At 36.9% G+C, this 22,585-nt stretch overlaps 1 protein-coding gene across 8 annotated transcripts in view; it reads right to left on the bottom strand.

Moving 5' to 3' along the window:
- Positions 1-22,585, bottom strand: part of SDCCAG8 (SHH signaling and ciliogenesis regulator SDCCAG8) — a 280,184-nt gene that overhangs the window by 150,387 nt on the left and 107,212 nt on the right. For all 8 annotated transcript variants that reach the window (XR_016039634.1, XM_088845502.1, XM_088845497.1 and 5 more), the window contains exons 11-12: positions 12,580-12,714; positions 9,607-9,723 (exon numbers count right to left, since the gene is read on the bottom strand). Coding sequence is in view for 7 of the 8 variants with exons in the window: in XM_088845502.1 (XP_088701628.1) it covers positions 9,607-9,723; positions 12,580-12,714 (252 nt within the window). In the remaining variant the exon portion in view is untranslated. The remainder of the gene's footprint in view (positions 1-9,606; positions 9,724-12,579; positions 12,715-22,585) is intronic.

Genomic DNA, 22,585 nt, shown 5'->3' with positions numbered 1-22,585 from the left:
AAGATATTGCAGTTTCAGCTTCAGAATCAGTCCTTCCAATGAATATTCAGAACTGATTTCCTTTAGGATTGACTGGTTGGATCTACTTGCTGTCCAAGGGACTCTTAAGAGTCTTCTCCAACACCACAGTTCAAAAGCATCAATTCTTCGGATCATAAACTAGTGTTTAATCAGCATGTGGGCTATAGTTCCCTGACCAGAGATGGAAACCAGACCACCAGCATTGAGAGCATGGAGTCTTAGCCACTGAACCACCAGGGAAGTCCCCTAACACTCAAATATAATGTCATTTTGTTGTATGTCATCTGAAGTTTGAAAATCTTAAAATTGTCTCATTACATAGAAAACACTGAAAAAGAAATGAAAAACTTACACAAATATTCCCAAAATAAAATATGACTTCTGTGCCTGGTGGTAGGACATGCAGAATGTTGTAAGCAGGCAATTACACTGGGATTCTGAGACTGATATAAGCCTTTTTTCTATGGGCAATCTTTTTATAACAGGGACGTGGCACTTGAAATACTGAGGTCAGTGATACAAGCATGCTATGGAATCAAAAGATACATACATTCCTTGCATACTTCCTCCTTTCCCTACGGGCCCATCTCCATTTCTTTGTTCAATCTGCCTTCTTCCAACCTACATGCCTTCATCTCCTACCCATGGTGGGCAACATCCTTACCATCCTTCAACTCTGTCCTCTCTCCTTCTCCTAAATCTGCATACCCTTTTGTGGTTTGCTAATGACAGTTACTATGGTCTCTGACATACACTTATTTGGAAACCTATCTTATTGATACATACTCCCCTTTCTAAGAATAGAAGTTCACTGCTGTATAGGGAGCTCAGCTTGGTGCTCTGTGGTGACCTAGAGGGGTGGGGTGAGAGAGTAGGAGGAAGGGGATATATACATAGAGCCGGTTCACTTCCTTGTGCAGCAGAAACTAACATAACATTGTAATGCTACTATACCCCCAAAACAACAAAAAAGAACAGAAGGTTATTCCAGGTCAGGATAGTGCATGCAATATATGGTTGTTGAATTAAAGAAACAAGTGAAGTCTAGGGCAAAAGGATTCTAAATTGATAACAGCATCTGTTCTCTTCAAAGTATGATGTATCACTTTCTTTTGAAAGCACTGGGTTGACCAGAAAGTTCATTTGGGTTTTGAACCCAAATGAACTTTCTGGCCAATCTAATCCATGTAAATGACCAGAGTAAAGTGATCTATGAAGAGAAGGCAGCAACACATAAAAAGCTTAAGATATTGTTACGTGAAAAAAGTAAAAAACAAAATTATATCTAGGCTGTATTTACTACTTGAAAATAATATATATGCATATGGACAAAAAGTGGAAGGTAAAACAGAAAAATGAAAACAATTTGCTCTATTGGGTGATGGAATCATTGGCTTCTGTGAATGTGCTTCTGTTTATACAATAAATATTGTTTTTAAATGTATACATATGTAGTAATTAGTAATATTTATACTGGATATTGGTACTAATATTTCTGGACTATAAATAAAGCAGCTGTAGCTGTCCTATGTCTAATATCATTCAGTTTGCTGGCCCGCATGCAAACGTATTCAAAGAATTGCTGCCACCTGGTAGTCACCAGAATTTCTGACTTTGTAGCTAGAGAAGATAATCTGTAAGGTTAGAAGGTTGGGTCAACTTTCAAAGTCAAAATAAGTATGCCAAAAATTTTTAAGGACCAAAATATGTATCATTCACTGAAACTGAAATACAGCAAAAATTACATTTCTTTAGAATCAACAGTTTGATGAATCTTATGACTTCCTTAAACACAAAAAGGTTTTTTGACTTGTCTTTACAGTTTTATATTCCTTTCCAGAGGTAATAAGCATTTATCTAAATATTTATCCCATAACACATATTATTTCTAAAAGGACTTGTTTTGTTTCTTAATTGTAACATTATTGCTATATAGCCCTGAATTGTTACTTTTATATACATTGTTTCTGCTTACACACTTGATTTTTTTAAAGATGTATTATTACAGTGAATAGCATTATCATCTTTCCTAGAAAATCAAATGGCTTTTTTGAGCATATGAATTTCTATAGTGTTTTTATGAATGAGATATACATATACTGCCACCTAAAACCACTGCCCAAATCATTATTAAAGTTACTCACGCTAAAAGCCCCAAGGACCTGCAACTTGATATTCTTCACTGTTGATGTCGAACTATTTCTTTGTTCAAAAAAATCGAACTTACTTTTTTTTACTGCTAATTTTCTGACCTTATGAATGTAATTATAATTTTAAATGAAGAAATTAACTTTATATGGTGTTTCAGAAAAAAACAAATTGGTAATATTTTATTAAATGGAGATATTTTAAATTATTTACAAAATCCTATTTGTCCCATTCAAGCATCCCACAGCACAAGAACAAAAGAAGCTGATTATTTAGACATACGCCAGGGTGAAAATTTTTCTCAGAATTCTAGGTTGGGCTGTGATAAGAACACAAATTTATCTAAGTATATTGAACAATGCTTTAGGGCATACTTAGGGAAGATGCTATTTAAAAAAAAAAAAAGCTTTATTGCATCACACACATGGAACCAGATTCTCCTCTCATGGGCTGTAGCCAGCATGAAGTTCACACTACATTAATTTGCACTTGTCGATATGCTACTTTACAAGTATTTTTAGGCATGTTCAAATGTGTACTCTGGCTCTTAAACTAGAATATAAACCCCCTAAGGGCAGGACCTGGGTCTTCCAGTTATCACCCCACAGTGTCTAGTGTAGCTGGTGTGGGCAGGCCGAGCCCTCTGGAATGGCTACAGTCTAAGTGAGGAGCAGGGAGAGGAATGTGCTAAACCTCCATCACTGAAAGAGGGTGTGAAGAACACTGGAGAGCAACTCTGTCATCACCAGGACCAAGTGATTACAAGTACGAACGGCGTGCCCAAGTGGCCCCTCCCAGTCATTTTTCAGAGCTCGAAGTGAGACTGCAGGTGGCAGGTGGATAGTCTCTGAAGCCTAGCTCTCAGAAGCCATCCACTATCTCAGTATATTCCCCAAAAGCCCTCTGAGGAGAGGATACAGCATTACAGACACATAAGAGAGAACAGAGCCAAACAGGATTTTAATCTGTAAGTGCTAAATTATGAATCAAAGTGAAAGTGTTAGTCACTCAGTCATGTCTGACCCTTTGTGACCCCATGAACTGTAGCCCCTCAGGTTCCTCTGTCCATGGAATTCTCCAGGCAAGAAACTGGAGTGGGTTGCCATTTCCTTCTCCAGGGGATCTTCATCACCCAGAGATCAAACCTGGGTCTCCTGCATTGCAGGCAGATTCTTTACCATCTGAGCCACTAGGGAAGCCCTAAATTATAGAAAAGACAAATATTAATACCCCTAGTAGCCATGTTAATACAGACAATGAAATGTTCCTAGAATGTTTCCAGAATCAAATAAAAGACAATGGACTTCAGAGATCCATTAGCTGCTGTTTAAAGCTAAAAGTTTCATGATCTGTTACAGCAATCTATTTCAATCTTCTTGCTCTCAGAAAATTCTTATTTTGGGCTACTGTAATTTCCAGTTGCTGTGATTAAATCTCTTTGTTCTTATTCTTTCCTTACTAAAGATCAAGAACAAGTGTTTAACTTTCTCCTTGAAATTATGTCAAGTCCTTAAAGACAAGTGAAGCAATGCTTCAGTATTCTCTAAGTAGAAAGGTACAATTCTTCAACTTTCCTTTATTGCTTTTATTTCTCAGGCCTTAAGTAGGTCGTGCTTTAGGACATGTAGGGCTTCCTCTCTACACAAAGCCATACAAAACAGATGTACTACTCCAAACAATCTAATTAATTCAATTGAACTTATAACTCTTGTGTTGACACAGTCCACGTTTTTTAATGTCAGCATTAAAGTGTGGAGTCATGCTGCTGTAGATATGAACAACCCTCAAATCCCTTTTTTGCCCTAATTTTCTAGTAAAAATTTGCAGATTTATTTCTTTTGTATATGTGCTTTACCCTTAAATATTTTCTTTGATTTCCCCATTCAGGTAATTTTGAACTTCAACACTTCCTATGCAATATTAGCCACAACTTCAGAGTTCTAACTTACACAATATTGATAAGAAAGTCTTATCTTTGACAGAAATTAAACTAACCTAAACATTTTGTACTGTTATTATAAAACAATTTATGTATTTATATTTGTACTCTCATCCAAGCCATTATTAAGTCACATGCCTCTAATCAGACAATAACACAATGACCAGTCATATACCACTAGATGACTAAGAGATCAGGCATCAGGCACATTTCCTATACTGCGAAATACTCTAGAGCTGTTACGTTATATTTCAAGATTAGTGAGTTTTCAATCTCAAAGCTCCACATTCTAGACGGCAGGGGAAACAAAAGTTTTATCTTTATCCTCAAGGTAGGGGTTGGCAAGCATTTTCAGTAAAGGCTCAGAGAGCAAGTATTTCAGTTGTGGTGGGCTATGCCACAGCTTCTCAACTCTGCCTTGTGGCAGCAAAGCAGCCATAGACAGTACATTAACAAGCGAGTGTCACCGTGCTCTATGACAACTTGATTTGTAACAACTGCCTGCAGGTCAGAGCTGCCAGTGGGCTATAGTTTGCTAGCCCTCTTCTATAGCTACAGGGCACCTGTGCATAAACATGCACTCATATCTCTGTAAGTAGGCATGTATATACATGCATTAGCACGGTGGTCCCCAGCCTTTTTGGCACCATGGACAGTTTTGTGGAGGACGATTTTTTAATTTATTTTTTATTCTTTAATTGGAGGAAAATAGTTTTATAGTGTTGTGCTTGTGGCAGACAGTTTTTCCACAGAAGAAGTGGTGGGGCGATGGTTCCGGAGATAATGAAACCAATAGGGAGTGGCAGCTGAAGCTTCCCACACTTGCCCGCTGCTCACCTCTTGCTGTGTGGCCAGTACCCGACAGGCCCTGGATCACTACCGGTCCCAGGGATTGGGGACCCCTGCATTAGCACACCAAATCTCTGTCTGCTTATCCCCATAGCTAAGGTGGCTTCATGGGCGTGTGATCAGTGTGCTCATATAGGGACCTGTGTTTAGAAGGGCTCTGAACCTGCAGTTTAATGCTCTGTGGTCAATGTTTTAAAATTCCTCTTAATGATTTTATGTTGGAATCTGGGTTTTACCGGTGAAGTCGGATGGCACCAATGGAAGCCCCACTCACATCTGTGGTCTTGTCTCTCCACTGCCTCATGGCTTGGACACTTGTTCCCTTTCAGTTTCCTCTTCCTGGTCCCTGCCTTGGGACCATGCCGCTCTCCACCATGGATGGGACCAGGTCACAGCAGTGTTAGGGGGAGGAACATGTTCTGTTGGGCTTTACTGGTGGCTGAGAATCCACCTGTAATGCAGGAGACCCGGTTTTGATCCCTGGGTCAGGAAGATCCCCTGGAGGAGGGCATGGCAATCCACTCCAGCATTCTTGCCTGGAGAATCCCATGGACTGAGGAGCCTGGTGGGCTACAGTCCATAGTGTCTCAAAGAGTTGGACACAACTGAAGCGACTGAGCATGCAGGCATGCACCTGAGCTCTGCTATTATCCTTTACATCTGGTGGGAGCCTGGATCTGAGCCTGAGAAAGGCTGGGTTGAGTGTGTATATCCCTGACATCTGAGGGTAGGATATGGAGTTGACGATCCCTGCTCCTGCCTGACGGCACTACAGCACACTCAGTGGACTCAACGTGAAGCCTCTGCCCACCCTGATCCCAGCACGTGGAGCTTGCCCAGTTTTCTGGGATGAAAACTGACTGTCTCTCTTCCCCACTGGGGCATGGTATACAGGTTTTTTGGCTGGTGGCATGGAAAACCTAGAAACTTTGGACCCATCTGTATACCCAGTCATGGGGCACCTATGGGGGTCTGCAGCCCCCACCATGAGTATCCCATGCTGGAGGGGGTCCAACACTAAACAGCAAATAAATGACATGCAGAAGGAGGGAGGAAGAGGGAAAAGGAGAGAAGGCAGAGAGGGAGAGGAGAGAAGCTGACTGCAGGAGAAAGGAAAATGTTTCATAATTTATCATCTTTAACATCAATTTTTTCCTGTTTTCTTGAACAAAGAACTTTGTATTTTCATTTTGTATTAGGCCCTAATCAAAGATTAGGGGCTGTAAAGAATCATCTCTGAGACTCATCCCCCAAAGTGGAAGCTAATAAAGAAAACTTCACTAATGCATCACTCATTTCAGAGTCAGCTACCCTTCGTGCTGCCAGGGCTTCCTGAAGCCTTCCTAAATTCTAAATTGTAAGGCTCTGAAATTAATTATATATTTTGAATGTCAGACTAACAGGCTCCTTTCAGAATATGATGACTGGGGTTGCTGCAAGGTAGCCATTTCCTTCAAATAGTTTGCTACAGGATTAATTCCTATTTCCTTTAAAGTACCTTACAAATATAAAGCATTATCAAAGACTTGTTGAAACTTGTTGATAACAACAGACAGGGAAAGGCAAAATTTTTCCAAGATTTCCCTTTATTTTCTAGTAAAGAAGATAACACCATAACATTCTAACATACAAAAACATAACTATCTTCCTGATTCGAATAAGCTGACTACAGTCATTGTAGAGACGGTCAGAAAAAATTGAACATGGGTTGTGCATTATAGGATATCAAAGAATTACTGTTAATATTGTTAGGTGTGATGACATAGTGGTTGTGAAAAAATTCTTCATAGATGTACACAGAAGTATTTACTATGGGTGAAATGACACAATGTCTGAGATCTGCTTTATATATTTCAAAAGTGGAAGAGAGGGGAAAAGACAGGAGAGGAAGCGAAGATGAAGAAGGATGATAAAGTTGACAAGGAAGATGAAGATGACAATGAAGATGGAGAGACAAAATGTGAAGTAGATGGAACAGAATTGCAAAATGAGGAACCTGGGTGATGGAGATTTCATTGTAATAGTCTCCTTATCTTCGCAAATATTTTAAAATCCCCATAGTGGAGTGTGTGTATGTGTCTAACTGTTGCCCATAAAAAATTTCTAATAAAAAATCAGGGCACAGATTTTTCATTCTTCTACATACCAAATGTCTTTTTTTTTTTTTTTTTTTTTGGTGCTAGAAGCATCCACTGAGGCTGGCAGGAACTCTAACTGAAGAGATACAAAGGAGTTAGTTGATGGGAAGGATAACCTGCCCATCAGTTCCTGACACAATAAAAAAAGAGAAAAGGAGAAAATGGGAGGAAGAGATAGTCATTGTTACTCTCCTAACCTTCCATTCTAATTATGCCAGAGTCAAGGCTTGGGTCACAAGGAAAATGATTTTGGTGCTCAACCATTTGCCCTATTTTGTATACATCAAAAAAGCTCTTGTTCTCACCACATTCCAATCTGACAGTTTCCCACCTACTTTAAAAATGTATCAAGAGACCAGATTAACAAAAATATAGACAAAAGGACCATATTACAAGGAACACCTTGTTTGTAAACATAGAGATAGCCTTCCTGTTATTCTGAATTGCATGATATGTTAACACTTTAAAAGTGAAATCGCTTTATATTATTTTATAGGTATTTCAGATATATGTTCAACAGTCCAGCTTTTAAAAATTAAATGTAAATTTCTCTCCTGAGTGCAGATGGCGGTCAAGCAAAGTAGCTCTTCAGTCCTAAAGACAGAAGGTCAGGTCATGGCTGAAAGACCAAAGAACAATTGCTGCTTTGCTACTCCAGATCATCCATGGAATGAGACACCACTACTTTCTTGTTTTCCAACTATCTGTTCAGTTCAGAATAGTTCCACAGAGTACCTATAAGATTTCCTCAAATTCTGTCCAAGAAAATAATAGCATGCACATCACATTACAAACATCTTGGAAAACTATTAGGATATTTTATTCCTAACTCTGACATCCTAAAAAGGCATACCTCTATCTATAAATAACATTAAAATCATTATAAAAACTGTTCATGTTTCACTATAGAGGTAATATTTACAAATGAAAACTGCTCCTTTCAAAAATCCTACAGAATTTAGCCTCCACATCATTAGTAGTTAATTAAAATGAGATATAGTGAGAAAAGACAAATATTACCAATACTTCTGCATGTGTTATTCATTTATAAGAAATATTATAATCTTATTGCTCCTATAGTGTTTTTCTTTCTAGAACATTAAAATATAATTTTTAAATAGCTTGGAGACTCTACCTTATGATATATTTTCAGTTAGTCTAAAATGTTACGTTAGCAGATGCTACAGAATAACAGGAAAGGTATATAATAATGCTAGGGAGCATGACAATATGATACCTTTTTTTAAAAGCTATGATACATCAGAAAAGGAAAGTTCCGTGTTGGTTGGCAATACTAGACCTTCAGTTTCTGATATAAAGGATTTTTAATTCCACTATCAGGCACGCCCCCAACTGGATAGAATAAAATAGTGTCATTATTTGAACATAATGAAATGTACATTATTTGTTAATAATGAAAATTCTTCTGAAAATTTAAAACTCATTATAATACTATGAATGTAGTGGTGCAAAAGCAGAATTTGATTTTGGCTGTTTGGATTTTATTTCAGTACCAGGAATTTCAGTCACCACTTGAAAAACTTTTTGTACTAAATTTCATTATCACTTTCACTTTTAATACTTTTCCCGATTGTCTTTGCATTATTTGCATAGAGAGCTGATTGCATTGAAAAATAAATATGTTGGAAAATTTGATAAAAAATGTTGAACTAGAATATATTTCAAAAAATTTACTTTGGGCTACCCCCTTTTAAACCGTAGTGATTTCCTTAAAATAATGACACTGAGAATTCAGTTTTATTTTAATTGAATAGATTTATCAACCCGCTTTCACTGAATATAAAGAATGAAAGCTTTCAATGTTCTGTCACACAAAACTAAGAAAATCAAAAGTCAGTAGATTTGGAACTACCTCGCTAAAAACTGTATCCATGTTGTCAATTAAAATTGAAGTATCTACATGATCTCAACAAAGATATAATGTAAAACATCTGTTCAAACTTAAATTGAAGTAAGTAACATTTTTTCCCTAACATTTCCAGTTTTACTGTATTTAGGTTTCCTGAACAAACGTATTCATGATAGTCTTAGTTAAAACTGGTTCCACTCTGCCAACAATCAATTTGATTGACATGTTTACATATCAACTCATCTCATCTCACAAATTTTAAACTTTTTCACTTAAAATTGGATTCAAGTTGGCATTTTTCAAGAACTTTATTTACATATATTTTAGGTTCAAAATGTGCATTAGAACATTTTTTTTTACTTTTTTAAGTAATAGATACATATATCCAAATGTATATGTATGACCTGTCAGATTGGAATTTCATATGAATTCAGTTGTATTCTCACAACTTCATGTGAAAGGTGATAATTTTAGGCAACTGTATATGAAATTCTTTTAATAGTATAAATTGGATCATTCCATTAATTAGAAAGAATATAATAGAAATAAATGACTTAGGAATAAAATCACAAAAATTTCAGAAAAAAACCATTAGTTATGTCTTTAATTGCTGCAGGTACTACATTTGTATCAAATCTTACCTGATCTTTAATTTCAAGATCCCTTTTAGTTTTTGTTCTGTACTCTCTGTGCTCCTTTTCGGCCTCATCCTTCTCCATGTTGGTTTTATTCAATTGATAGCGCATTTCTCCACACACCTGTTAGATTACAAAAACTAGATCAATAGCTACTGGAATCTACTAGGCAATGCCTGCAATCAGATCTTTTGGTGCCCCCTAGCGGTCATATGAATAAATACAACAGAAGTTTTCTAAGAATGGCATTTTCTATTTGCATATTCAATATATTGTTAAGATTTGGAGGCAATATCAGATATTATTGAGTCTTGCAACTTCAAATTACAGATAAAGCAAAGCATAACCAGGGAACTCTGGTAATATACACAAGAATTTTTCATGTAAAATAAGAGCTTCAATTGCATATTATCATCTAAAATGCACTATCATCTCACTTTTAAATAGGTAAAATTATTAATTAAACTATTAAGCTATGTTATTATTCATTCAAATTGTCATGGTTAAAAATATGCTCTATATTAAAAACTTACCTTGAAACTCTTTATCAGTTAGGCTTTTATTTAAGGAAATTAATAAAGGAATTCTTCTCTCTGTTAATAGACTATATTATTATTTAGGTATAGAGTAGAACCCAGCCAGTATTTACTGTAGGCTTTGTAGATAATGTCAGTTTTACCATGCAGAATACTATGTATTCAAGTTAAGAAAATTAAAAATCATAGACTGCAACTAAGTCCACTCTGCTTTTAAAATAACTATGGCATTCAACATAAAAGGAAAATATAGATGTAAGTGAAATGATTTTAATACAGTATTAAATACTAAACACATGTAGTATCTAAAAATTATATATCATCCTTTACATATTCTTTCAATCCAGGGCATCTCCATATATATAAATACATTTGGAAAATGCAACTAGCAGACAAATATAAATAAAGAAGTTACAAACTTCTGAGACAACTGAGAACTTGTAGGAAGATCAAATAATACATGTCTGCTAAGTCAGTTTCTAAGTTACAAATATGAGATTTTAAAAATTAGGTATCATCCGTTAGGTAGAATGGCTATTTCTACCTGAAACTTTTTAATTTTGGTAGTTCTCCAAAATGATTATTAGGATTTTAGAAATTAGTTTCATCATTATTGAAGTTTTAGAATTTTGTAAAACCTATATGCATTTCTTATGTTCAAATAAAAAATACCTTAAGACTAAACTAGTTGGTGTTTGAAAATTACAGTGACAAGATAGAAGAAAAACTGTTTCTCCCCAGTGACCCTCAAAAAGTTTTTAAAAAATGAGTAAAATTACTAAAAACTGTATTTGAAATTTAGATATCTTCAATATGTAAGAGTTGACCCTTTCAACTTCAAAAATATTAGTAATGTACAAAAAATTATTAATCAAAGCTAAATAAAATTTAAAAATTAAGAACTACAGAAAAACATGAGAGGAGCCCTAATTGTCTTCCTTCACTATTTCAATCTATTTGATTTACATATAAGAATACAATTTAAAAATCCAAATTATAATACCAACACATAACAACTACATAGCCATGGTGCTTAAAACTCAATATCAGTATAAAATTATCATATATAATAACTATCTAAGCATTAAGTCCTATTTAAAATAATTGCATCCCTTAAGTTTATTTTTAAAGTTTCCCTGCCTCACTAATTTCAGTTTAAAATGCATTTGTTAAATTTATTCGTAACACTTAAGTTTCACCTAAAATAAATCAACAAATTAAATTTAACTAGAATTGGAAGCAATCACAAGGCACTCCCCTGATGTTTGAGTCCTTTTGAACAGTTCTAAAGACAGAGTAATCATTCTTTACTGTCCATACATATTTCAACAGAAAGTTCTCTCCTTATAATGAACTAAAAATCCTCATGTAGCTCTCACCTATTATCCGGGTCAACCACTTCTATCCCTCTGCACCAATTCCCTTACTTCTGCCCCCTACTTCCACACAAACACATCAATCATACTGGCAAATACGATATTTTAAGCTTCTGCATGATCTAGCTGGAATTTTAGAAAGCAAATGAAGAACTATATAAACTCAAGGGAAAAAAAGAAAAATTAGGCTTCCTTTCCTAATATATATTAAAGACAATTCAAATTACTGAGTTATAAAGCAATAATGGCATTAAAAATGTGTCAAAATTTGGGAAAATATGTTGAGAAATAAAATACAATATGAAATGAATATGCATTTTAACAAAATTATCTGTGTATGTATTGATGAAAAACAAATTGATTTAATTTATTACATCATGCATATCCATATTGAGTTACTTAGTCTTTAAACCAATGATTACTGAAGTCTACATAGACTTCTAGTGTTTCTTAAACATGTATCTTTGCCACTTACGACCATTAAACATTTCAGTTCCTGGTTCACAAGTTTGTGGATGCCCATAGTGCTGACATTGTGATACCATAGTGTAAAGTATAAATTTAAGGACCAATAGAATAAGAAGTTGTAGTATTAGAATCTTGATTTTAAAGAACAGGTCTGAAAGGAATGAGAGGTAGAGAATTTTTTTATGTTAAACACACCTTTATGTTGTAAATAAATGTATGTCTTTTAGTATTATTGAGAAGACCAAACTTATACCATCTCTGGGGGAAAAATTACCCCTAATTGACTAATTTAGAAATACAAGTTTTATCAAATACTTAATAATTAAAGTAATAAAATTTGCCTATTTACAAGTCTGTCTCAACAACTTAAGTTCTTTGAGGACATTGTTTGTGTCTAACCCATCTTCATATTTGTAGCACCTAGCAAAGGGCCTGATGATAATAAATAAATGCTTGTTGAATGACCATTATGTGGCTCTTCACTATCTCGAAACAAAAAATTTTTTCTACTCCAGACTTCTTTCTGAGATTTACAGGCTGGGAAAAAATTTTCAAAGAAAAGATTTACATAATTAGTAAACTAAAATCTCTCTTTGTACCTTTGTGACATCCATTTCCCGGGAAGCAAGCTGGTTTTGAATTTCCTCAAGTTGATGAACAGCCGAAATCTTCTCTCTTGTAACCTTTTCCACCTCAGCCTCCAGTTGGGCAATATTCTGAGATAGGGTCAACATCTATAACAGGAAATAAAAGTCCTAAATGATAATGTCATTTGACAAAACAAAGATTTAAAACATCTTGAGTTAACAGAGTCTTAGCATGGCCACTGGACTCTCTAAGTCATTTCTCTGTGGATGGGGTATCTCCATGACTCTGCATTCTCAATTCATCAATCTCCCTTGACTATCACCTCATATAATTAGTTTTTTCCCCTAAACTTTCAAGATTTACTCTCTTAACAACTTTCAAATATACAGTGCAGTATTGTTAATTAGAGTCACCATGTGTTTTATTTTTAAAAGATATGTATGTATGTATTTGTTTATTTGGCAGCATGCTGGATCTTTGGTTGCAGCATGTGGCCTCTATTTACCTGATTAGGGATGGAACCCTGGCTTCCTGTATTGGGAACACCAGAGTCTTAGCCACTGGATCACCAGGGAAGTCCCACCATGCTTTTTAAATATTAAAAATAGAATAGATGAGCAGACATTTTTTTGAGAAATTTCCATATGTTACACTAAGTCTCTAATACCAGAGTTTATGAATTTCTATGTACTCAGACATGTCTAATATCTGAAAAGTTCAATAAGAATATAAAATACTATTTTTTAAAAACACAAAGTATTTTAGTTATTTTGTATTAAGGCAGACACAAGAATAAAGGTGCTGAATTTATCCTCCATGTTAAACTATATTTAAAAATTTATTGATCTATTCTTTATCAACTAAAATTATTTACATGCATAGTGCTTAAGACATCACATTTTTTGCTGTCTGTTTAGATTAGAAGTTCCTCAAGAGCATATTCCTTAAGAGGCATATGATTAATGTTTGATGAATTTGAATCATTAGAATAAATGGCTCTTCTGAGGGACTCTATGATAGCAGGTGCTTAGTTTTTCTTATAAGGGTTAGAAGTGCTTTCCAGATCTTAGATTTAACCTTCATAGTTTTCAGTTTGCAATTACATTTTAACTTCTGCTCCGGTGAGTCAAACTTTTCTAGGCAATTATTTTCTCATTTGTATTAGCACTTTTAAAGTGATGAAGAAATGCTACCTTGCCCCCAGATCAAAACATAGCCATTCGTTTTTAATCAGCTAAAACAAAAACTGATAACAAATTTCACATAATATTTAAAATCTACCACTGTACACTAACATGGGTGTGAATTCAGTTTTACAATAGAAATCAGTAACTAAAGTTTGTAATAAAAATCAAGATTGCCTTTGGCAACTAACTAAAATTGAAAATATCAAAATAATGAGCCCGGGTAGCTATTTTCTAATTTAGACTGTAGAGGTATTATTTAACTTGTCTAGGGATTGTGGAGAATTGTACATTTATCATCAAGAAGTTGGTTACAAATCTAAATTGCATGTAAAATTTCTTTTATTGATACCAAGCTATGAACTATCCTTATGCAGATTACAATCTGAAACAAAAATTAAAGGTCAAAAGAAGTTAAATGTAACAAATAAAAAGTACTAACTAAATTTCCTTAATTTAAAAATTCAAGTGCATGAGTAAGCATATTATGAATATGTAATTATAGCTTTTCTGGAACCTTACAATAACAACAAACTTTAATTACCAGCTACTAAAAAATTCATGTATTATTTATGTGAATCTTATGGCAAACGTATTAATATTGTGTGGCTTTTTTGAAGTAAATGTGCAGACATTTATTTTGCTAATGGTAAATTCCGAGTCAGTTTCTATAGCATGTGACAAATCGTGCACTTTCCATATGATTCCCTCCCTCTGCCACCCATCACTTCTTTCTTCTACCCACTACCTGTCTGCTCCCTTCTGTCACCCACTTCTTGGAGCCTTCCCTCCTGTTGACACACCTTCTTTTTCCCCATGCCCACCATCTGGAAGTCAGCGTTACACTGCAGGAACTTCTCCATCACATCTGTTGCAGAGGCAGAAGTAACACAGACAGCTGCAACACTGCTGGAGGGCCAGGGTGTTGACATCAGGTAAGTCCTTTAAACTTTGACAGGGGCAAGCAAGAGGCAAGGATACCCAGGATGGGAGAGCCTGATAGAAATTTCTACAATGAAGTAGTCCCTGGTGTATTGAACATAGTATAAAATGGCATTCCTCATAAAAAAAGGTATAAGAATTAGGGATTCTAGCAATAGGCTATTATCAAGAAACCAGCTGAGAAAATTCACAAACCACAGGGGGCATTCGATAAATAGAAGACTGAAGAATTGATTGAATTAACAAACTTAATGTCTTAGTGCAACCAAAGACCATTACTGATGCCAACAGGCAAACTCACAGCAAGAACTGTTCATGGAGGAATGATTCAAAATCTGTCTAGGTGGAAGGCATCTGCTCTTCTAGAGCTTCCCACATAAATGAAAATTTTAAAGCAGTAAGAAGAAAGGGAAGAAGAAAAATAATAAAAAGAGAGAAAGAATATACAAGTCTCAGAAGCAAGCCCACCACAAGGAAAGCAGGGACACTTGCTCCAACACTAACCATGAGAACTTAAAATGTTTTGATTGTTGAGACTTCCTACTAAAGTAACTTCTGGTGCTAGGCAGTGTGATAATATTCCTTTTTAATCCCCTTGGAAAAGGAATGTATTGGATTAACTTTCTGTTGAAAAAAATGAAAACCAAGAATTTTCCCAAATTCATTTAAGCTAACAAATAAAAAAATAAAGCTGGACTTTATATTAAAATGTGTCAGCTTTTACTAACACAAAGGTCCAAGAAAGCTACCCAATAGAGCTAACTCTTTCACTAGAGAAGGATAATAGCCACAAACTAAAATTTTTTTAACGTCCACGCTAAGCTGAACTGAACTGAAGCCAGGTAGTTTGTTAGGTACTTCAAAACATTATTTCATTTAATCCTATCAATTCCTTAAGTAGATCAAATCTGTCATTTACTACTCTGAAATTTGGAGAGGTTAAACGAATTGTTCAAGGTCACAAAAAGGTCAAATTGGATTCAATACTAAACTCTTTTACTTCAAAGATTCTGCCATTTCCTATGAGAGTACTGCCTTCACTGCTAGGATCACTTTCAACTCTTTATTCATACATCTTTATTTTGGGCAGGATCTTGAAATTAAATGTCAATAAGGCTTAATGGGGACCAAAAAAAAAAAAAAATTCAGAAATGCACTGTATTTCTGTTGCCACTTTTGTTCATAAAATAATTATCAGTTTAAGAAAATTATACATAAAAGCACCTGGAATATTGCCTGGCATATTTCAGACTTCATTTCTTCTTATCAGGAATTCTCATCAACATACTTTTACATAGTAAAAGTACTCAGCAAGGCAAAAGTTGCCACTAAACAACCCAGGAAAAAAGTCTCCTAGGCATAATTAGTGGCTGATATTTGTTCTTGATGCCATTCTTTCTCTCACACAAGCTCAGTTCACAACTTTACCTTCCTGCACAGCTTACTCACATTGGTATATCTCCCCCTCATACTGCATTTCTAAATCCTGCCTTTTTTTTTTTTTTTTGATGCTCACTTAAAAATGCCTTCTCTTGCAGACAGAAATCTGTTCTGATCCTCTGAATTCTTAGCATTTTAATTATACCTTTCCAGGAGAGGGAAATGGCAACCCACTCCATTGTTCTTCTTGCCTGGGAAATCCCATGGACAGAGAAGCCTGGGGGCTACTGTCCATAGGGTCACAAAGAGTTGGACACACCTGAGCAGGCATGCACACATGCCTTTCCAATGGCCTGGGGCCTTCTTTCTTCCACTTGTATTCCCCTTGTATTCATTCAGTAAATATATATTGAGCACATTTTATGTGGGAGGAATGTGCCAAGCAATTAGGATGTTAACAAACCATACGTGCAGGGGAATCATAGTAAATTAGGGGAGATAATTCAATAAGATTTTGCAATAAATTGAGTTATAGAAGCCCATAGGAGGGGCTCCCAAAAATTCATCATTGGGAGACTACGAGAAGATATGGTGTCAAGAACTCTAAGCCATCAGTCAGAGAAGCTAGAGGAAGAGTCAATGGTGGGTGAGGGGTGCAGGGATGGGAGAGGAGGGGCAAGGTCTTGCAAAATCCTGAAATGAAAAATTGGTATGGCAGATTGGCAAGTTTGCACATTTGAGAAAGTGCAAGTAGGTCAGTATGGTGGTAATGTAAGAAAGAAAAGAGAAGGGAGATGAGACTGAAGAACCAAAGAGAGGGGGGAAAATGTACAATCTTTATGTTACAGTGAAAGAGCTTAAAAAGATGCCACAAAAAAAGAAAACTACAGGGTAATATCACTGATGAACATAGACGCAAAAATCTTTAACAAAATTCTACAAACAGAATCCAACAACATATTAAAAAGATCATATATCATGACCAAGTGGGCTTTATCCCAGGGATGCAAGAATTCTTTAATATCCACAAATCAATCAATATGATACACCACATTAACAAATTGAAAGATTAAAACCACAAGATTACCTTAATAGATGCAGAGAAAGCCTTCAACAAAATTCAACATCCATTTATGATAAAAACCCTCCAGAAAGCAGGCATAGAAGGAACATACCTCAATATAATAAAAGCCATATATGATAAACCCACAGCAAACATTATCCTCAATGGAGAAAAATTGAAAGCATTTCTCCTAAAGTCAGGAACAGGACAAGGGTGCCCACTCTCACCACTACTATTCAACATAGATTTGGAAGTTTTAGCCACAGCAATCAGAGAACAAAAAGAAATAAAAGGAATCCAGATTGGAAAAGAAGTAAAACTCTCACTGTTTGCAGATGACATGATCCTCTACACAGAAAACCCTGAAGACTTCACCAGAAAATTACTAGAGCTAATCAATGAATATAGTAAAGTTGCAGGATATAAAATTAACACAGAGAAATCCCTTGCATTCCTACACACTGCTGCTGCTGCTGCTGCTGCTAAGTCACTTCAGTTGTGTCCGACTCTGTGTGACCCCATAGACGGAAGCCCACACTAACAATGAGGAAACAGAAAGAGAAATTCACCACTGCAACGAAAAGAATAAAATACTTAGGAATAAATCTACCTAAAGAAACAAAAGACCTATATAAAGAAAACAATAAAACACTGGTGAAAGAAATCAAAGATGACACAAATAGATGGAGAAATATACCATGTTCATGGATTGGAAGAATCAATATAGTGAAAATGAGTATACTACCCAAAGCAATGTATAGATTCAATGCAATCCCTATCAAGCTACCAACGGTATTTTTCAGAGAACTAGAACAAATAATTTCACAATTTGTATGGGAATACAAAATAACCTCAAATAGCCAAAGCAATCTTGAGAAACAAGAATGGAGCTGGAGGACTCAACCTGCTGACTTCAGGCTATTCTACAAAGCTACAGTCATCAAGGCAGTATGGTACTGGCACAAACACAGAAATATAGATCAATGGAACAAAACAAAAAGCCCAGAGATAAATCCACACACCTATGGACACCTTATCTTTGACAAAGGAGGCAAGAATATACAATGGAGAAAAGACAATCTCTTTAACAAGTAGTGCTGGGAAAACTGGTCAACCACCTGTAAAGAATGAAACTAGAATACTTTTTAACACCATACATAAAAATAAACTCAAAATGAATTAAAGATCTAAACATAAGAACAGAAACTATAAAACTCCTAGAGGAAAACATAGGCAAAACACTCTCCGACATAAATCACAGCAGGATCCTCTATGATCCATCTCCCAGAGTAGTGGAAATAAAAGCAAAAATTAACAAATGGGACCTAATTAAACTTAAAAACTTTTGCACAATGAGGGAAACTATAAGCAAGGTGAAAAGACAGCCTTCAGAATGGGAGAAAATAATAGCAAATTAAGCAACTGACAAAGAATTAATCTTAAAAATATACAAGCAGCTCTTGCAGCTCAATTCCAGAAAAATAAATAACCCAATCAAAATATGGGCCAAAGAACTAAACAGACATTTCTCCAAAGAAGACACACACATGGCTAACAAACACATGAAAAGATGCTCAATATCACTCATAATCAGAGAAATGCAAATCAAAACCACAATGAGGTACCATCTCATGCCAGTCAGAATGGCTGCTATCCAAAAGTCTACAAGCAATAAATGCTGGAGAGGGTGTGGAGAAAAGGGAACCCTCTTACACTGTCGGTGGGAATGCAAACTAGTACAGTCACTATGGAGAACAGTGTGGAGATTCCTTAAAAAAAATGGAAATAGAACTGCCATACAACCCAGGAATCCCACTGCTGGGTACACACACCGAAGAAACCAGAATTGAAAGAGACATGTGTACCCCAATGTTCATCGCAGCACTGTTTACAATAGCCAGGACATGGAAGCAACCTAGATGTCCATTGGCAGATGAATGGATAAGAAAGCTGTGGTACATATACACAATGGAATATTACTCAGCCATTAAAAAGAATGTATTTGAATCAGTTCTACTGAGGTGGATAAAACTAGAGCCTATTATACAAAATGAAGTAAGTCAGAAAGAAAAACACCAATACAGTATATTAACACATATATATGGAATTTAGGAAGATGGTAATGATGATCCTACATGTGAGACAGCAAAAGAGACACAGATGTAAAGAACAGTCTTTTCGACTCTGTAGGAGAAGGCGAGGTTAGCTATTCTCTCTCTCTGTGAGAGAATAGCATTGAAACATGTACATTCCGTTCCGTTCCGTTGCTCAGTCGTGTCCGACTCTATGCGACCTCGTGGACTGAAGCCTACCAGGCTTCTCCGTCCATGGGATTCTCCAGGCAAGAATACTGGAGTGGGTTACCGTTTCCTTCTCCAGGGGATCTTCCTGACCCAGGGATCGAACCCGGGTCTCCCGCATTGGAGGCAGACACTTTAACCTCTGAGTCACCAGGGAATCATATGTGAAACAGATCACCAGTCCAGGTTCAATGCATGTGACACAATGCTCAGGGCTGGTGCACTTGGATGACCCTGAGGGATGGGTTGGGGAGGGAAGTGGGAGGGGGTTCAGGATGGGGAACACATGTACACCCGTGGCTGATTCATGTCAATGTATGGCAAAAACCACTACAATATTGTAAAGTAATTAGCCTCCAATTAAAATAAATTAATTTTTTAAAAAAGAGAGCTTAAATTCTATCCATGGGGTTAAAGAGAGACATGAAAGGATTTTAAAGAAAGAGACTGACTTATTGATGGATTCATTTTAGAAAGGGCATCCTTGGATCTTTGGGTAAGAGAACAGATGAGAAGGAGGTGAGACTGGAAGCAAGGAGACCACGTGGGGCTGCAGGAATCATCCAAGGGTGAGATATGGAGAGCAGTGGGATGGAGAGACAGGGCAACACTGGTAGGGTCTGAATCTCTGAACTGGGTAACTTAGTGACGTACAGGGTGAGGCAGAAGGAGGAAAGGACAACAGCAAGATTTCTGAGTTGGGCAACTGGATGAATAAATAGTAGTTCCACTATGAAAGGGAAGGTAGGAAGTGAAGCTGGTTTGGGAGCTCACTAGAGAGCTAAAGCTTTAAGACTCAATACCATATATATGGGGCTTCCCAGGTGGCTCAGTGGTAAAAGAATCCATCTGCTGATACAGGAGACACAGGTTCAAGCCTTGGGTCAGGAAGATACCCTGGAGAAGGAAATGGCAACCCACTCCAGTATTCAAGCTTGGAAAATCTCATGGACAGAGGAGCCTAGTGGACTACATACAGTCCATAGGGTTGCAAACAGCTGGACATGACTGAGCATGCACTCATGCACAATGTGTATGAAATTAAATCCACAGCAGTGCTACAGTACAGTAACGAAGATTCAGCACAACCAAAAATAATAAGTAAATAAATTAAAAAAAAATTTAAGCCACAGTAGTGCTTCTGCTAAGTTGCTTCAATCGTGTCTGACTGTGTGTGACCCCATAGATGGCAGCCCATCAGGCTCCCCTGTCCCTGGGATCCTCCAGGCAAGAATACTGGAGTGGGTTGCCATTTCCTTCTCCAATGTATGCAAGTGAAAAGTGAAAGTGAAGTTGCTCAGTCGTGTCCGACCCTTAGCAACCCCACAGACTGCAGCCTACCAGGCTCCTCCATCCATGGGATTTTCTAGGCAAGAGTACTGGAGTGGCTTGCCATTGCCTTCTCTGGCACAGTAGTGCTGCTGCTGCTGCTAAGTCACTTCAGTCGTGTCTGACTCTGTGTGACCCCATAGACGGAAGCCCACCAGGTTTCCCCGTCCCTGGGATTCTCCAGGCAAGAACACTGGAGTGGGTTGCCATTTCCTTCTCCAATGTGTGAAAGTGAAAAGTGAAAGTGAAGTCGCTCAGTCGTGTCCGACCCTTAACGACCCCACGGACTGCAGCCTACCAGGCTCCTCCATCCATGGGATTTTCTAGGCAGTAGTGCTAAAGACACCTAAATCTAAAGCTCTCTGCTAAACTCTAGAATCTCCTGTCAAGGTGCTTTCTGGATGTGTCTGTTTCATTACCTCAAAGGCACCTTAAACTCAGACTAACCTAAAAGGCACACATCATCATTTTCCCAAATCAAGAATATTGATTCAGAGAAATCAAAGAAAGAAATTTTTAAGGAGAATAAGAATGAAAAAATATTCATTAAAAATAGCATAATGAGGTCTCCAGTGAACATAGCAATGGTAATATCATTGACCATGGGCATAGAAGCTGAAATGCAGTGGGCTGATGAGTGGTGAGAAAAAGACAATGCATGTTCAGTCGTGTCTGACTCCTTGCATCCCCCTGGACTGTAGTACACCAGGATCCTCTGTCCATGGGATTTTCCAGGCAAGAATACTGGAGTGGGTTGCCATTTCCTACCCCAGGAGATCTTCCTGACCCAGGGATCGAACCTGCATCTCCTGTGTCTCCTGCACTGGCAGGTGGGCTCTTTACCACTAAGCCATAGAGGAAGCCCCCAAAAGACAATATGTATGGACAAATCTTTCAAGAAATTTGACTATTAAAGGAAAGAGTAAGGAGGGATATGGAATTACTAAGGTGGTTTCCAGCCTTGGCTGCACACTGGAATCACCTGGACAATTTTTTAAAATCCTGACACCTGGATTCTACCCTCAGCTAGTCTCCCATAATTCATTTGGGATTCAGACTGGGTGAATGAGAGTTTCGAAACTTCTACATAGCCATGATTGAGAATGACTGGATTAGAAGAATGAGCCTATTTTCCTGATGATAAGGAAAAGGTTACAGTGAAGTAAAGGCTAAAGATTTAGAAGAGAGTGGGGAACAAATGGAAATAGGTCCCTGAGGTGGTTGAGAGGCATGGGATCCAGAGCAAGAGGAAAGGATGAAGTCACTCCCATCTGACAGGGTTGCAGTGCAGGTGAAATTTTACTTTAGGCAGAAGTGAGGGGGAAAATAAATAAGTTGAAGTGGTTACCGCCTAATGGTGTCAACTTTCTTTGTTAGGTAAGTAGAGGCTCTCTGCTGAGAATGAGGTGAAAGGTAGTATGGTAAAGAACCTGAGAAGAATTAACGTGATTTGAAATAGTCCTTGAAAAATGGGTCTTAGATACCATCATTTCCCACCTGGACTACTGTAATTACTTGCCACTTGGTCTAAGAGGTTTATTCTGGTCCCCCTTCAAATCTATGGGCAGATGATTTTTCTCAAATATAAATGGCATCATGACACTGCTCAACTTAAAGCCATTCAATGGTTTGTTGTTGTTATTCAGTTGATAAGTCATGTCCGACACTTTGCGACTCCATGGCTGCAGCATGCCAGGTTTCCTTGTCCTTCACTATCTCCCAAAATTTTCTCAAGCTCATGTCCATTGAGTTGGTGATGCCATCCAACCATCTCATCCTCTGTTCCCCACTTCTCCTCCTGCCCTCAATCTTTCCCAGC

The sequence above is a fragment of the Moschus berezovskii genome, chromosome 17 (assembly GCF_049115385.1).
Source record: "Moschus berezovskii isolate FMDL1 chromosome 17, NW_MosBer_1.0, whole genome shotgun sequence".
Classification (NCBI taxonomy): domain Eukaryota; kingdom Metazoa; phylum Chordata; class Mammalia; order Artiodactyla; family Moschidae; genus Moschus; species Moschus berezovskii.
The sequence above is the reverse complement of the archived record's forward strand: the minus strand, read 5'-3'. Positions and strand labels throughout refer to the sequence as shown.